Source organism: Zea mays, chromosome 4 (assembly GCF_902167145.1).
Source record: "Zea mays cultivar B73 chromosome 4, Zm-B73-REFERENCE-NAM-5.0, whole genome shotgun sequence".
Classification (NCBI taxonomy): domain Eukaryota; kingdom Viridiplantae; phylum Streptophyta; class Magnoliopsida; order Poales; family Poaceae; genus Zea; species Zea mays.
Window position 1 is genome coordinate 198135967 of NC_050099.1, and position 16852 is coordinate 198152818.

Consider the following 16852-nt stretch of genomic DNA (forward strand, 5'->3'; position numbering starts at 1 on the left):
CACAGTCTACCCTAAACCCAGGAAAGAAAAAAAAGAAAAGAAAAGTCACAGCCACCCAGCCAGCCTGCACAGGGAGAGGTGCCTATAGATCCAGGCGGGCGGAGGCCCCCAAACGAAGCTTAAAAAAAACCGCCGGTCAAAGAGTCAAACCTGCCACCACGCCGGTGGGCCCCGCATCCCACGCGCCCTCGCTCTTCCCTCTCTCCCTCATATACCCACCACCCCACTGAGCGCCCCCACCTCCAGGCTCCAGCTTCCCCTCTACTCACCACCCTCTCTCTCTTCCGGCATCCCGTCCCAGCCTTCGCCGCAGCTCGCGGGCAGGCAGGCAGCCAGCCAGGCAGCCATGAGGCAGTGGAAGTCCCTAGTCCCGGCGCTGCACCTGCACGGCCCCGCCGCGTCCTGCTTCCCGCACCCGCCGTCGCCGTCGCCGCCCAGGGGGGACGACGAGGAGGAGACGGACCTGCTGCCGGCGGCACCGCCGCAGCTGGCCGGCGCGGCTCTGGCGGTGCGGCTGGTGGGGTGCGACGGGCGCGTGCGCGCGTACGCCCCGCCCGTGACGGCGCGGGAGTTGATGCAGGAGCACCCGCGGCACCTGGTGTGCCGCGCCGACGCGCTGCTCATCGGGGAGAGGATCCCGGCCGTGGCGCCGGCCGAGGAGCTGCAGCCCGGAGAGGCCTACTTCCTGCTGCCCGCGCACCTGTTCCGCTCCGTCCTCTCCTTCGTCTCCCTCGCGTCCTCGCTGCTGCTGCTGCTCTCCACCACCGCCTCCGCCTCCGGCAAGAAGCCCGCCGCCGCCCGCCCGTTCGAGCTCCACCGCACGGCGTCGGGCACGCTGCAGATCAAGTTCTCCGACGACTTCCTCCTGCCGGACGCCGCCAAGGTCGCCGCGCCGCCGCAGCAGCAGCAGCCCGCCGTGCTGCTCCGCGGGGACGAACGCCTCGCCAAGGACTACGAGGAGCTGGTCGGGTACGGCAAGTCCCGCCGCTGGGCGCCCAAGCTGGAGACCATCCAGGAGCTGGCGGCGCCCGCCGCCGCCGCCGATCCCGCGCCGCCCAGCGCTGGGCGCGGCAGGAGCAGCCGCGCGCTGCCGTTCCTCGCCCGCCTCGGCCGCCGCCGCCGCCGCCGCGACGCCTGCAGCGCCGTCGCCTGCTCCGGCTAGGGAGCAAGGGTCGGGTCGTAGCGCTCTCGATCCCTCCGGTAGGGGTAGTTTTTCAGGTAGCCGGCGCCCGCCGGCGGCGTTGCCGGCCGGGCCCGTCGTCCTGGTTTAGTGGCTGGTTTTGTAATTAGGGAAACGAAATTTTGGTGCTAATCTAATCTGTAAATGGTGATGGTGGCCGACAGATTTTCCTCCGCCGTTTCTTTTCTCGTGCCTCGATCAGTCACCCACTCACTAATTTCTTAGACGCCTAGACTACTGTTAGTAGTAGAATAGAATACCATTAGACTGTCTCCAGAGAATCGAGAGAACCCATTAGACTGTCTCGACAGAATTCGAAATGACACTGTTTAGGGGTGTTTGGGAACAAAGTTTTTCTGCAGTTTTGGAAAAATACTGCAGTATTTTCAAATACTGCAGTATTATATATAGAATGGTGTTTGGCAAGCTGGCTAAAATCTCTGTTTTCAAAACTGAAGTATTGCAAATACTATAGTTGTTTTAAGGTATTCTAAACTTAGGTCTGGACCTCAGTTTTCAAAACTGTAGTATTATAAACTGCGGTATTGTCATGACTAAAGTATACTATAGTATTTCAAAAACTGTGGTTTTCAAAAACTTTGTTCCCAAACAGGGCCTTATAAATATTTATACAGTAAAGTTTAAAATAATAAATACTATAGAAAATGAAATAGGGATAATGTTTACTATTTATATAGTAGAGTTTGTAATAATAACCAGCAAGTCCAGTTACATCGCTGTGTAAGGCTAAGTTCAGCAATTCACTCAGTTTATCCATAAACACCTTTTTACATTGTTCTGCACTGTAGACTATAATGTTCGTAGAGTGAAGTTAGCTGCTGGACAGATGGAGATAATCTAACCAAACTGTTTTTTTTTTGTTAGAAACGGTGCTTAGCGATATCGGTACACTGCTCGAAAACCTCTAAAAACCTAATGGTTTGTGAATTTACATTCAAAAACTGAACCGGCTTTCGTGGTTTTTGAATCCTTGATCAGGCTCAAAGTTTGGCAAGAAAATAACGAGTCTATCACGTATACAATAAACTGGACCGGTACGGTTTCTTTTTTTTTTCTCGGTTCTTTTTGCTGGAGCAGGAGATGAGATGTGGCCCACGTTGCTACAGTACACTACAGTAAAAAAATGCTCCACACTTTGGAGTCGAAGAGTGCTGCTTGGCGCCGCAGCACCTCGAGACCAGCTCAAACGGCGCCTAAGGCGATGATCAATTGAATCTGGATCTGGCATCTACAATTAAACAATTTCATTAGTGAATTTAAAATATAGTTTGAAGCGGCTTTACGTCAGCTGTTTAAACTGTTGTAAATGTGATTCATAGAGACAAAATACTGTAGAAAAAAATAGAAACCGTTTGTAAATAACCATTTTTCCTCGAGGAAAAAAAGTAGAAGCTGTTTAAACGATTTATTTTTGCCCTCGATCCATTCTTCATCCAGGAAAAAAAGTGACCTCATCAGTCAGCCAGCCAGTCCACGGTGCGGGTAGGATAGGAGCAGCAGGTGGCAATGACGGGTCAAACAAATTAACGAACAAACAGCCAGTGACAGCGAGCAGCAGCAGCAGCGTGCAGTAATCATGGTTTCTCCCGGCCGTCCGGGTCATCCAAAGCCAAAGCAAAAAAAAAAAAATACGCACTCCTGCTCGAGCTGACGCTTCTTTCTTTTGTCCTGCCGGCTGCAGCCGAAGACCCAAGGAAGAAGAAGACCCGAATTTGAATGCTGGTACGGATTATCTGGCATCGCATCGGCGTTGCGTTGCATGATCTTGCTGCTCCCATCGGCATCCGGCATCGGCCATCCCCATCTCCCTTTTGATTCCGGACGGACGGCGTTACGCTTGGACCTGGAGTATTTGATGTAGGCAGATAGCAGAATCTGAATACTTTAATCTCTTGACGAGAAACGGCATAAGGTGACGTGTGTGTGCATCTATGAATATGTGGGCCGATTATAAGACACCTAGACAACTACATCACGGATTTAAGCTAGATTTTAGTCTATATCTCAGAATCAAAACATCTACCTAATTGCAATTCCTCATCTTATACAATCTCTTAAGCTAAGTTCACTATGGATTGTGTTACGATTTATGGGCTAGGCCCAATCGAGAAATTCAAATAAATCCCAGGAAAATCACAAAAGCCCATATAAGTGGATGGCTAGGGAATAGGTGGAACCAATAGCACCATATTGCTAGTTCTAGTGGAGTAGAGCTAGCTTAAATATGGAAGCCACACTCACTCACCAAGTCATGGATGAGAGGAGAGAGTGTGGAGAGTCACACGTGCACGCTCGCTCGCCGGGCCGGGGCGAAGGGCGCGGGCGCACAACATGCTCGTGAATGGTCCGCCGAAATCCGGCCCCTCGCCTTGCGGGGGCGCGACTTCCTTTTGTCGTCTGATTTTTTGGTTACTTGGCTGTTACGTTTATCCTAACCGATCGCTATAAAATCTCAACTGATCGCGAGATTTTTGTGGGCGGATAAGATCTGGGGTCGCGGACTCGGCCCTATAAAAGGAGCCCGCCAGCCAGCCTCCAAATCATTCCTTCATCCCGCTTTCGCCTCTCTTCATAGCTGAGCCGCCTTCCAGTTCCCTTCATCCCGACCGCAGACGTGCATCTGCGATCAGGAGAGCAGGTCTCCGGAACCCTTCGTCTTCTAGATCCTGCACCGGGAGAGGGCGAATAAGGTTTTTGGGAAGCGTCTTCACGCGACTGCTCGTGATCTTCTGACCTCGTCGACCCTGCTGATTTCGCTGCTTCAACGTCGTCGACCCTGCTGATTCCGGCGCGCGCCATCTATCAGTATGTCTAATTAGTACGCATCATCTAATTTGGCTTTTTATTTCAGTTCTTCTGATTTGGTCATGATTTATATTCGAAATTTAATCTGGAATTTGTCTAACTATTCAACAATCCAAAAACCTTATTGTAGACAATTTCCTAGTTTTTCTATGGCTGCTTTTGTCGATGCGCTCAAGCCAGAAAAGTTCAATGGTATGCACTTTAATAGATGGCAAGTTAAGGCCACGCTCTGGCTTACTGCTATGAATGTCTTCCATGTTAGTAAAGGTAGACCTGAGGGTCCACTGACTCCTGAACAGGAGAAAGAGTACGACCATGCCAATACTATCTTTACGGGAGCCGTTCTTAGCGCCCTTGTTGACCGTCTGGTTGATGCGAATATTCAGTACACAGATGGGAAAGAGTTGTGGGATGCACTTACTACTAAGTATGGTGCATCAGATGCTGGCAGTGACCTATATATCATGGAGAGCTTTCATGATTATAAGATGGTTGATAATCACTCTATTGTAGAGCAAGCTCATGAAATACAGTGTTTAGCCAAGTAGCTCGACCACCTTAAGATAGTCCTTCCTGACCGATTTGTGGCTGGGTGCATTATTGCAAAGTTGCCTTCTACATGGAGGAACTTCGCCACATCTCTGAAACATAAGAGACAGGAGATATTAGTTGAAAATCTGATAGCGTCTCTGGATGTTGAGGAGAAAGCTCGGGCTAAGGACACGGGATCTAAAGGAGGCGAGGGCCACTCCAGCGCCAACATGGTTCAGAGGAACCACAACAAGGGAAAGGAAAGCCAAAATCTAACAAGCCCAATAAAACTACCAACTTCAAGAAGAAGAAGAACAAGGCTGAACTGACATGTTTCGCATGTGGCGAGACGGGTCATTTTGCCAAGGATTGTCCTGATCGAGCGGATCGCCGTGGCAAAAAGGGCAATGTCAACACAGTGATCGCTAGCAATGAGGAAGACAAAGGGTATAGTAATCTACCTTTCATCTTCTCAGTATTTCAATCACCTAGTTGGTGGCTTGATACTGGTGCTAATGTTCATGTGTGTTCTGACATTAACTTGTTCTCTTCTTATCAGGGTGCCCGGGATTCTTCCGTCCTAATGGGGAATGGGTCACATGCTTCTGTTCATGGCACTGGCACGGTGGATTTGAAGTTTACTTCGGGAAAGATCGTGCAGCTGAAGAACGTGCATCATGTCCCTTCTATACACAAGAATCTCGTTAGCGGAACCCTTCTGTGTAGAGATGGGTTCAAGGTAGTTTTGGAGTCCAATAAATTAGTTGTGTCTAAGTCTGGACAATTTATTGGTAAAGGCTATGACTGCGGAGGCTTGTTCCGCTTTTCTCTGTTAGATTTCAATAATAAGTCTGTGAACCATATTTGCGCTAATGTTGATGATCTTACGAGTATTTGGCATTCTCGTTTGTGTCATATTAATTTTGGCTCTATGTCTCGGCTTGCAACCATGAGTTTAATTCTGAATATCACCATAGCCAAAGGTTCTAAGTGCCATAGTTGTGTGCAGTCAAAGCAACCTTGAAAGCCTCACAAGGCTGATGAGGAGAGACACCTGGCACCTCTAGAACTCATACATTCTGATCTTTGTGAGATGAATGGTGTGTTGACAAAGGGTGGTAAGAGATACTTCATGACACTGATTGATGATGCGTCTAGATTTTGCTATGTATACTTGCTAAAAACTAAAGATGAGGCTTTAGACTACTTTAAAATCTATAAGGTTGAAGTTGAAAACCAACTAGAGAGAAAGATCAAACGTCTTAGATCAGATCGTGGTGGCGAGTTCTTTCCCAAAGTCTTTGATGATTTCTGTGCAGAACATGGAATTATTCATGAGAGGACTCCTCCCTATTCACCCGAGTCAAACGAGATTGTTGAAAGGAAAAACCGTACGTTGATTGACCTGGTGAATGCCATGTTAGACACTTGTGGTTTATCTAAGGCATGGTGGGGGGAGGCAGTCCTGACTTCATGTCATGTTCTGAATAGAATTCCTATGGGCAAAGAAGAGAAAACCCCTTATGAGAAGTGGGTTGGGAGAAAACCATCACTTTCATACTTGCGCACTTGGGGGTGCATGGCAAAAGTCAATGTACCAATTAATAAAAAGCGCAAGCTTGGTCCAAGGACAGTGGATTGTGTCTTTCTTGGATATGCTTCGTGTAGCATAGCATATAGATTTTTAGTAGTTAAATCTGAAGTTCCTGATGTGTATGTTGATACTATTATGGAATCACGTGATGCTACTTTCTTTGAACATATATTTCCAATGAAAGACATTCATAGCAATTCTAGATACTCTTCTAAGATAACTCCTGAACATAGTACACCTATTGAGAGTTTTGAACAACCACATGAAATTGTCCTAGAGGAGGATGACAATGATGCTCCTAAAAGGAGCAAGAGACAAAGGGTTGAAAAATCCTTTGGTGATGATTTCATTGTGTACCTTGTGGACGATACTTCTACTACCATTGCAGAAGCATTTGCATCTCCAGATGCAGATGATTGGAAAGAAGCAGTTCATAATGAGATGGACTCCATTCTTTCAAATGGTACGTGGGAAGTCACTGATCGACCCTATGGATGCAAACCTGTGGGTTGTAAGTGGGTGTTTAAAAAGAAGCTCAAGCCTGATGGTACAATTGAAAAGTACAAGGCTAGGCTTGTGGCTAAAGGCTATACTCAGAAAGAAGGAGAAGACTTCTTTGATACTTACTCACCTGTTGCTAGAATGACCACTATTCGAGTACTACTTTCTTTGGCTGCCTCGTATGGTCCCCTTGTTCATCAGATGGATGTATAGACAACTTTTCTTAATGGAGAACTGGACGAGGAAATCTATATGGAACAGCCTGATGGATTTGTAGTAAAGGGTCAAGAAAGCAAGGTGTGCAAGTTATTGAAATCTCTGTATGGTCTGAAGCAAGCACCAAAGCAGTGGCATGAGAAGTTTGACACGACTCTAACGTCTGCAGGCTTTGCCATTAATGAGGCAGATAGGTGTGTATATTATCGCTGTGGTGGGGGTGAAGGAGTTATATTGTGCTTATATGTTGATGATATATTGATATTTGGCACAAACATTGATGTGATCAATGAAGTCAAGTCTTTTCTATCAAAGAGTTTTGATATGAAAGATCTGGGAGAAGCTGATGTGATTCTAAACATCAAGCTGATTAAGGTAGATGGTGGGATTACTCTCTCGCAATCTCACTATGTTGAAAAGGTTTTGAAGCGATTTGGCTTCTCTGAGTGCAAACCTTCTCCAACACCTTATGATCCCAATGTGACACTGCGAAAGAACAAGAGAATTGGTTTAGACCAACTGAGATACTCTCAGATTGTCGGTTCACTCATGTATCTTGCTGGTGCAACAAGGCCCGATATCTCGTTTGCTGTGAGCAAATTGAGTAGGTTCATGTCAAACCCTGGGACTGATCATTGGCATGCACTTGAGCGGGTTTTGCGCTACCTACAAGGTACAATGAGTTATGGAATTCACTATTCTGGTCAGCATGCAGTACTTGAAGGATATAGTGATTCGAACTGGGTATCTGATGCAGACGAGCTTTATGCCACCAGTGGTTATGTCTTTACTATTGGTGGAGGTGCGGTATCATGGAGGTCATGCAAGCAGACCATTTTGACGAGGTCAACCATGGAAGCCGAGCTAGCTACACTTGACACATCAACCGTTGAGGCAGAATGGTTGCGTGAACTCTTGATGGACTTGCCGGTGGTTGAGAAACCAATACCAGCTATCCTTATGAACTGTGACAATCAGACAGTGATTGCTAAAGTGACGAGTTCTAAGGATAATGGAAAGTCATCAAGACATGTCAAAAGACGATTGAAGTCTGTCAGAAAGTTGAGAAACTCTGGAGTTATAAGTGTGACTTATATTTCAACAGATAAAAATCTGGCAGATCCTTTTACCAAGGGACTACCACGTAATGTGATAGAAATCGCATCGAGAGAGATGGGTATGAGACCCGAATAAAGTTGCCATGGTGGAAACCCAGTCTATGTGATCGGAGATCCCGTGAATTAGGTCCTAGGAAGAACAAGCCATTGGTGAACTGAGGAGAGTAACCTTTGACCCTCTCTAAATAAAGATGCAATACTCTCAAATGCTGTAAGGCAGGTTGGCTCTGTGCCTTAATGTGTTCTGTCGGCTTGTATTAGCGAAGATGTTGTCCTGCAGAACATTCTTGAAAGAACACACCTATATGAGTTAGACTGTCTAACATCGCAGTCTATGAGATTTGGGTGATCTCTAGTAAACTCATGAAGAGACCTTGGAGTATGACGTATATGCTCCACCCGAGAAGGGGACTACTGGTAGCCAAGTACTGGTCATGACTTCAAGTGAAACTCATTCACGCAAAACTTGCAATTCAAGGCATAGTCCATTGTCCAAGTTGTGGGTTGGTGTAGCTTGGAGTTCTAGGTGGAAGTTCAACTTAACAGTCTCTGCTGAAAAACTAGTATATTAAATAGTAGTGAACAGTGGCGAAAACTGCAGATGGGCATTTGAGATCTGGTGGAGGATTGTTAGGATTTATGGGCTAGGCCCAATTGAGAAATTCAAATAAATCCCAGGAAAATCACAAAAGCCCATATAAGTGGATGGCTAGGGAATAGGTGGAACCAATAGCACCATATTGCTAGTTCTAGTGGAGTAGAGCTAGCTTAAATATGGAAGCCACACTCACTCACCAAGTCATGGATGAGAGGAGAGAGTGTGGAGAGCCACACGCGCGCGCGCGCTCGCTCGCCTGGCCTGGCCTGGCCGGGGCGAAGGGCGCGGGCGCACGACATGCGCGTGAATGGTCCGCCGAAATCCGGCCCCTCGCCTTGCGGGGGCGCGGCTTCCTTTTGCCGTCTGATTTTTTGGTTACTTGGCTGTTACGTTTATCCTAACCGATCGCTATAAAATCTCAACTGATCGCGAGATTTTTGTGGGCGGATAAGATCGGGGGTCGCGAACTCGGCCCTATAAAAGGAGCCCGACAGCCAACCTCCAAATCATCCCTTCATCCCGCTTTCGCCTCTCTTCATAGCTGAGCCGCCTTCCAGTTCCCTTCATCCCGACCGCAGACGTGCATCTGCGATCAGGAGAGCAGGTCTCCGAAACCCTTCGTCTTCTAGATCCTGCACCGGGAGAGGGAGAATAAGGTTTTTGGGAAGCGTCTTCATGCGACTGCTCATGATCTTCTGACCTCGTCGACCCTGCTGATTTCGCTGCTTCGACGTCGTCGACCCTGCTGATTCCGGCGCGCGCCATCTATCAGTATGTCTAATCAGTACGCATCATCTGATTTGGCTTTTTATTTCAGTTCTTCTGATTTGGTCATGATTTATATTCGGAATTTAATCTGGAATTTGTCTAATTATTCAACAGATTGTGGACATCACGAGACTAGTAAAAGATGGATACTGATTAAGTGAAAATCAATGTGTATGACTTGGAGACAATTGATCGAACTGAGGATGAGGGACTTCGAGGAATCGAGTGCTCGGGAGAAGGTCAAGAAGATCGAGGTACGAGGGGTGAAGAAGATGGCTTGCAAGAAGTCAAGGCTGGTCAAGATGAGAAGAGTCCTGATGCATTGAAGACTGTGATATATGGATGTAGCTTACAAAACATTGAGGTAATGCTTATGGTTAATGGTTTAAGTCAGAAGGCTAAATATTCTAGCTTGAGTAGTAGGATATAGTCACAAGAAGGTGGAGAGTACCAAAGTCAGAACCTGGAAAGGGCCCAAGGAGCTAAGTACCCTTGACTTGTAAATTGGGTCATTCATATATTTATAAATGTTCTTTGTAACCATTGCGGGGTGTTGGAGCTCATATGTTTATAAATGTTCTTTGTAAAACGATGAAAAATGTTAAAGTATGCAAGGTTTGAATGTTTGAATATGTTGCATACACATTTTACTATGCATTTGGCATGTTGGTTTGCTCTCTAATTTGTTTTGTGGAGAAAGTGCCATTCGAGGTCCTGTCTGAGGAGAAACAAAGAAGTTAAGGAGAGAATGAGAAACGTGTAAGTTTCTGCAATTAGATTGTACTCTAATCATGTGTGTCTAAGTCATAGGGAAGTCCTCCAAAAAGTTCATGTTGAATAGAAAAGAATCGGAGAAGAAAGGACTTAATGGTTGCAGTCTAGGTGCATCGGACCCTCTACAGGCATGGACCCAGTCCGGTGGTGCACCGGATCGGTCTGATGCCACTCAAAGAAGCAAACTGTCAGTCAGCATCCTGGAGGCCTAACAGTCGTTGTAGCTGGTGGTGTACCGAACCGGTCTGGTGCGCTACCCGATAGTCTGTTTTTGGAGGAAAGTCCTAACGGCTATGGGGCTCTTAGGGCTATAAATAGGACCTCCCTTGACCCTAAGGAGGACATCTTTGTAGTATACAAGTGTAGAACAAATGGATACACATTCTCTATACCTCTCTTGTGTATTTTTTTTATAGATTAAGTGTTTGGCGTAGTTATAAGCCAAAAGACAGAGAAGTGTTGATGGAAGATAGAGCGGTGAACTTGAGCAAGTGGTAGTACTGTTACTCTACAAAAGAGCTGCCAACAGTTGTGACAACCTTGGTTTCGTGTAACCAATCTCGACACAGTGGAAGACTCGGTCTGTGACCTGGTGACAAACCTGAGCAAACGGAGGAATGAGTTGAAATTGACTCCAAGATAGGTTGGCTAATTCCAACGTGGATGTAGATAAGCATTTCAGTCTTGGCCGAACCACGGGATAAATCTTTGTGTCTCTTTGTATTTCGTTTGAATTCTTATTTGCACTTCTCTACTTATCTTTGGTATAAGTTGTTCTTCAAGTGCATGATCTTTTGAGACAGAGAATGATATTCCGTTGCGATCTACTCGAGCCGATCTTTATTTCGCTGCATACACTACCTTGAGTAGAGTAAGAAAGTTCTAAGTTTTGATTAAATTTTTATTTGTCTATTCATCCTCTCTAAGCGACATACAGATCAGTGTTCCTCAAAAAGAGAACTTTCAAGTATAAGACTATCTCCAGCAAACTCCTTATCCTACTCTCTATTTCAAACTTTACTCTGCAAACATTGTAATCTACAGAGCAAAACAATACTTTGCACGGTTGTTTACACGGCCTACTGGAGATAGCCTAAGAGAAATTAGCAAGTGAAATGTGATAATGGAGATTGCATCTAACTAAGGGTGTGTTTGGTTCATTAGATATTTGAATGTCAATTACAAGTATTAAATATGTTCTAATTACAAAACTAATTACATAGTTGAAAACCACAAAGTTATTAAGCCTAATTAACATATGATTAATAAAATATTGGATCACTCCACCACTAGTACACAGAGGCTCTATAGTGGCGGTTCTAGAGCTGTTTGCACTGGCGTTTTTCAGTGCCACCAGTGCTAGGGACCAGTGGAAATCGCCATTTCCATTGGCGGTTATTCTAGAACCGCCAGTGAAAATATCATTTCCACTGGCGGTTTTATTAAGAAAACTGCCAGTGGAAAATGTATTTTCACTGGCGGTTTTTTATTTAGCCGCCAGTGGAAGTTTTCCCGCCTTTTTTTTAAATTTTCGTAGTGAAATTTATATATATTTACACACACAAACATATATTGATATTGATAAACATGTAGTATTGATATTAAAAGCAACATGGAATTAAATTCTATCATACATTTATATACATCAAAGTCTTGTTTACAACCATGTATGCATCACACATTATATACATCAAAGTTTTCACGAAAGCTCTAATAACTATCTCGGCTAAGAGATAGTCTACTAATTTCTGTTAGTATTCTAAACTCTGGCAAAGCTAATGTTCCGGAAGCATCGTGATATTTCCCTTCTGCGGGAATGACCTCTTTCAATATGAATGTGCACAGGTCCTCAACTATGCCATACAATGCACCTTCAGTCAAGTTCTCCGGGCTTCCTTGTTGAAATTGCTGTAAAGGAAGTTTATAAACATCATCTATTTATACTCAATAATAACACATTTGCATCTTTAATGACATAAATACATACATGACTATTACTAATAATACCTTGCCAGGGTTCGTGATGTATCGTCTGTTCATTCTCATGAACTCGCACACGTAGAACCCACATAGGACCGATCCGGGTGGTTGCTTGTGGCACTACATAACGGGAGATTGGTTATTTAGTTGCAACATTGTCCTATGTACGTACATGTATGATATGTATTCATAAATTCACATACTTACCGGCCAGTTATAATGGATGTCTAGTGGCACGCCTTTTTTGGATGTGTCGTACTTTCCACCTCGTATCTTATAAAACCTAAATGCCCTGTGATCTCAAATAGAATCACCATGTTATTCTACAATTCTCATCGATATAAGTATGCATGCATAGAAAAGGCTTACATCTCTAAGATGCTGAGGAATTTTGAATAGGCCGAAGGCTCGGTGTGCAAGGAGTCGAGCACCAGCACCTTTCCAACCTTAGGATAAATGAAGAAGCATATCCAGTGGTCCCTGTATGAATCAAACTTGTGATACATGTGTATTGAAATTATTAATTTTATTTATGCAAAATCACACTTACTTAAAGTTGTACGGGGCCACTATGGATTCCCTGTCTTGAAATTAAAGCATTGCGTGTCCTATGTAGGTGGTGCATAATAGTCTACTTCTTCTTTTTTCTTTGCTCGTGGATTTTGAAGTCTTCTTTTTGGCTTTCTTTCGCTTCTTCCCTTTAGACACAGATGCAACACACTCTTCCTCTTGATAGTCTTTATTCGTCTTGTACCTACTTGCACCACACTTTGGGCAGCTCTCCAAGTCTTTATAATCATCACCTCGATAAAGGATACAGTGATTTCTACACGCGTGGATCTTCTCCACGCCCATAGTGAGTGGACTGATTAGTTTCTTTGCATAGTACGTGTTAGCAGGCACTTTGTTCTCCTTTGGAAGCATGTCTGCGACAATACTCAAGAACGCATCGAAGCCAGCATCAGACAGACCATATCTAGCTTTTAACATCAACAGCTTTAACACAGACCGGAGCGTCGTGAACTCTTTGGTACAACCCTTAGACTCGTCGTACAAAGGCTCTTCTGCCGCCTTCTTCAGGGACTCCATACCTTTCATGAAGAACATCGATGGATCTGTATGACGATGCAACGTTTCCTCTAACAACTCTGCATCTTCCTCGTCCATAACATTTGGCAGAACATGGGTTCTTTCACGTTCATTTCCTCCAGCGTAACCATGATCAGTAACATTTGGCACTACATGTTCGCTCTGTGGAAGAGGTTGTTGTGTCTCGTGAACGAACTGAAAGTTGTCGTCAATGTTCGCAGGGTTTCCAGCTGTATAAGGCGAAGAGCTACCCTCTCCATGCTTTGTCCAAATTATGTAATCCTTCACAAATCCTCGGCATAGCAGATGAGATATGATTTGTTCTGTGTCATCAAATACAACAGCATTTTTGCAGTCCATGCATGGACAATATATGTGCTTTGTCTTTGTTCTCCAAGCATGGTTCGTAGCGACAACAATAAACCTATGGACCTCAGATATGTATGATGGATCTAGCCTTGATAAGTTATACATCCAGGATATCCTCTCCATCATCACCTGTAAAAAAAGTAACATAAAACACACAAGAACACAAATTGGCAAGAGAAACATATACCAATATTTCCTAACAACTAAATATATCATGGATAAAGAAAATTGGCAAAAGAAACATGAACAACCTTTCTTAGCGACCTTCTTCCAAAAAATAAAGATCAAAACCTCCCCCTTGTATTTTGTGAAATCTGGCCTTCCAATGAAAGTTGGGCTGCGTGCGAGCTACACAGTTTTTGTCGGGAAGGATGAAGGGGTATTTATACAACAAAGGTCATAGGCGGTTGGATTAGGCAACCTAACTACTTTATCTCTAACACATGGTGAAACCCTAGATCCAAAATGTGGCTAAAATAGAGGAAAAATGAACAAAATTTGGCAAAAGAAACATAAGCCAAACTTTCCTAGCAACTAATAAACAAAAAATCTTAATACCCAAACCTATCTCTAACACATGGTGAAAGCCTAGTTTCAAAATGTAGTTAAAATTGAGCAAAAATGAACAATAATTGGCAATTGAAACATAATTAAACCAACCTTTCATAACAATTAATAAAAACAATCTTAATTACCAAACCTATCATCCTCCCTCTCCATACAACACATTCACCATTCATTAAGCAACTAAATATGTGTCATGGATAAACTGATTTGAGAACTAAACATGAAAAAGGAGAGGGAATAGACAAAATCTAACCATCTTAAGCAACCTCATTTGAGGAAATAGAGAAAATAACCTAGCTATACTCTTCTCTCTCACATGTAAAACCCTAGATCCAAAATGTGGCTAAAATTGTGCAAGAATGAACAAAAATTGACAAAGAAACATAAACCAACCTTTCTTATCCACCTTCTTCCAAAAAATGAAGACCAAAACCTCCCCTTGTATTTTGTGAAATATGGACCTCCAAAATCGCCTCCAATGGAAGTTGGCTGCGAGCGTACAGCTCCTGTCGGGGGAGGAAGAGTGGTATTTATAACACATAGTTCACTGGCGGTTGGCTTGAAAAACCGCCAGTGGAAAACTATTTCCACTGGCGGTTATCATAACACAACCGCTAGTGGAAATAGGATGCGGTTGGTGTAACAGAACCGCCAGTGGAAATTATATTTTCACTGGCGGTTCTGTTACACCAACCGCCAATGTAAATATCCTATTTCCACTAGCGGTTGTGTTAAGATAACCGCCAGTGGAAATAGTTTTCCACTGGCGGTTCCAAGCCGGACCCACCTGGTTTTTTTACTGGCGCGCGGTAACTGAAACCGCCAGTGATAATTTATGGGTGCCGCAGGCTTTGAGCTCTTTTCTACTAGTGCACTACTACTACTTATGGACAAAGACATAAAATTAGCTCACAAGTTGACTTTAAAAAAGTTGGCAAAACAACTAAGGGCTCCTTAGTTTCTCTCCACTAAAGTTTAGCATCTATCACAGCCTCTATCACATCGAAAAGTAGAGAGGCCACGGCCACCTGTCGGTGTTACGGCTTTTGCTTAGTCAAAGAAAGCTCTTGCAAGTCTATCCAAGTCCAACCAACCTTCCAAGCGCATACGATTATTATGTATAATAATATTCACGGAGGAAACAGAAGCAAGAAGTTCGTGCTGGGAGCAACCACACAATAAATGTATGCACGCATAGGCATAGCTTGCTTTCAGAGTTTGATTTGATTTAGTTATAGTAGGATCCGGAACTAGTTTTTGATTAGATACACAGCTTTGACCTGCCGGTCAAAGACGCAAGCACAGGATCCGCAATCTGCTCACCTCCCTCCGCATTATTATTTGTTTGCTTATCTCCGACGACTGCTCATATGGATCAGTCACTCCACCTACTACTGTGTGTCATTATCCAGATCCAGTTGCCTAGGCTACCGATACTACTACTAGTAGCCCCGTCAATTAGTCGGTCAATTAGCCGTGGGGGCTAATAGTATGCTTAGGTTTTCTAGAATCTATAGTTTATAAAAAAGTTTGGAAGTCCCAGTTTTTAAGATACTCATTTATAAAAACTGACGTGGATCTAAACATACTACTTTATACCATAGTTTATAGAAACTGGATTATCAATTTCTTAAAAATCAAGAAGTTAGCCTCCCCTAGCTAAAGCCAGTTTATGAAAACTGTGGTGGTTCCAAACACCATTAATCAGTTTTTTTTTGATAAACCAGTTTTTAAAAACTGGAGATAGAAACTGAATTCTTAAAAAATAGGTTGCTTCCAAATAAATATGTGTTTCGAACCAGTTTCTTGGAATTCAGTTCCTAGCTTTTTCGATACACAAAGACAAGTCTATCTTTACTGGACATAGGCTCACTAGCGGTGGCAATCATTGTAACTGAGGGCAATGCGCAATTTAGCAGGCAAAAACAAGTTTTAGCTAGAGAAGGCTAGCTTCTTGGTTTCTTAGGCTCTGTTTAGAAACCCTAGAGCTAATAGTTAGTCAGCTAATAAATTATTAGCTTGGTTAAGCCAACTAATGAACTAATTGTTAGTTGTGAGGTAGCTAACAATTAGCTATGGTATTAGCTGGGGCTGTTTAAAAAAACCCAATAACTAATTTTTAGTAGCTAACTATTAGTTTTATAGGTTCCAAACATAACCTTAGAAACTGGGAATCTTTCTAAAAACTGAAGCATAAACCAGCATGTTTGAAAAGCACCTCGGTTTCTACAACCCACCCTGTTTCTTCTTAAAAATTATGTGCTTCCAAACAGGCACAACCACTCAGGCCCTGTTTGGAATTGTAGTATTTTTGCAGTTTTGAAACAATACTATGGTATTTGATGATACTATAGTATTGGAGCTCAAAAGGTGTTTGGTTTGTACAGTTAAAACTCAGTTTTAAATACCATGGTTTACCCAAAACTGTGGTATTTTTGGAGTTTTCGAAACTCCACTCCGGACCTCAGTTTTCTTCTTTTCTCTCTACATATACTTTGTTTTTCCAATAGAATCAAACAGATATCGGTTTTGAGCAATACTGTTGTCGGGGACCATAATTAGGGGTACCCACAAGACTCCTAATCTCAGCTGGTAACCCCCATCAGCACAAAAGTTGAAAAGGCCTGATGGGTGCGATTAAGTCAAGGCTCGGTCCACTCAAGGGACACGATCTCGCCTCGCCCGAGCCCAGCCTCGGGCAAGGGCAGCCGACCCCGGAGGATTCACGTCTCGCCCGAGGG

General features: G+C 44.0%; 1 protein-coding gene across 1 annotated transcript; it reads left to right on the plus strand.

Moving 5' to 3' along the window:
- Positions 1-252: 252 nt before the first annotated feature.
- LOC100382872 (uncharacterized) lies at positions 253-1613 on the plus strand. Its single transcript, NM_001175565.1, has one exon. It carries the CDS (start codon positions 347-349, stop codon positions 1160-1162), a length of 816 nt encoding a protein of 271 aa, NP_001169036.1. The 5' UTR covers positions 253-346; the 3' UTR covers positions 1163-1613.
- Positions 1614-16852: the final 15239 nt, after the last annotated feature.

Coding starts and splice junctions, on each gene's coding strand:
- LOC100382872 (NM_001175565.1), top strand. CDS start 347: ATGAGGCAGTGGAAGTCCCTAGTCCCGGCGCTGCACCTGCACGGCCCC.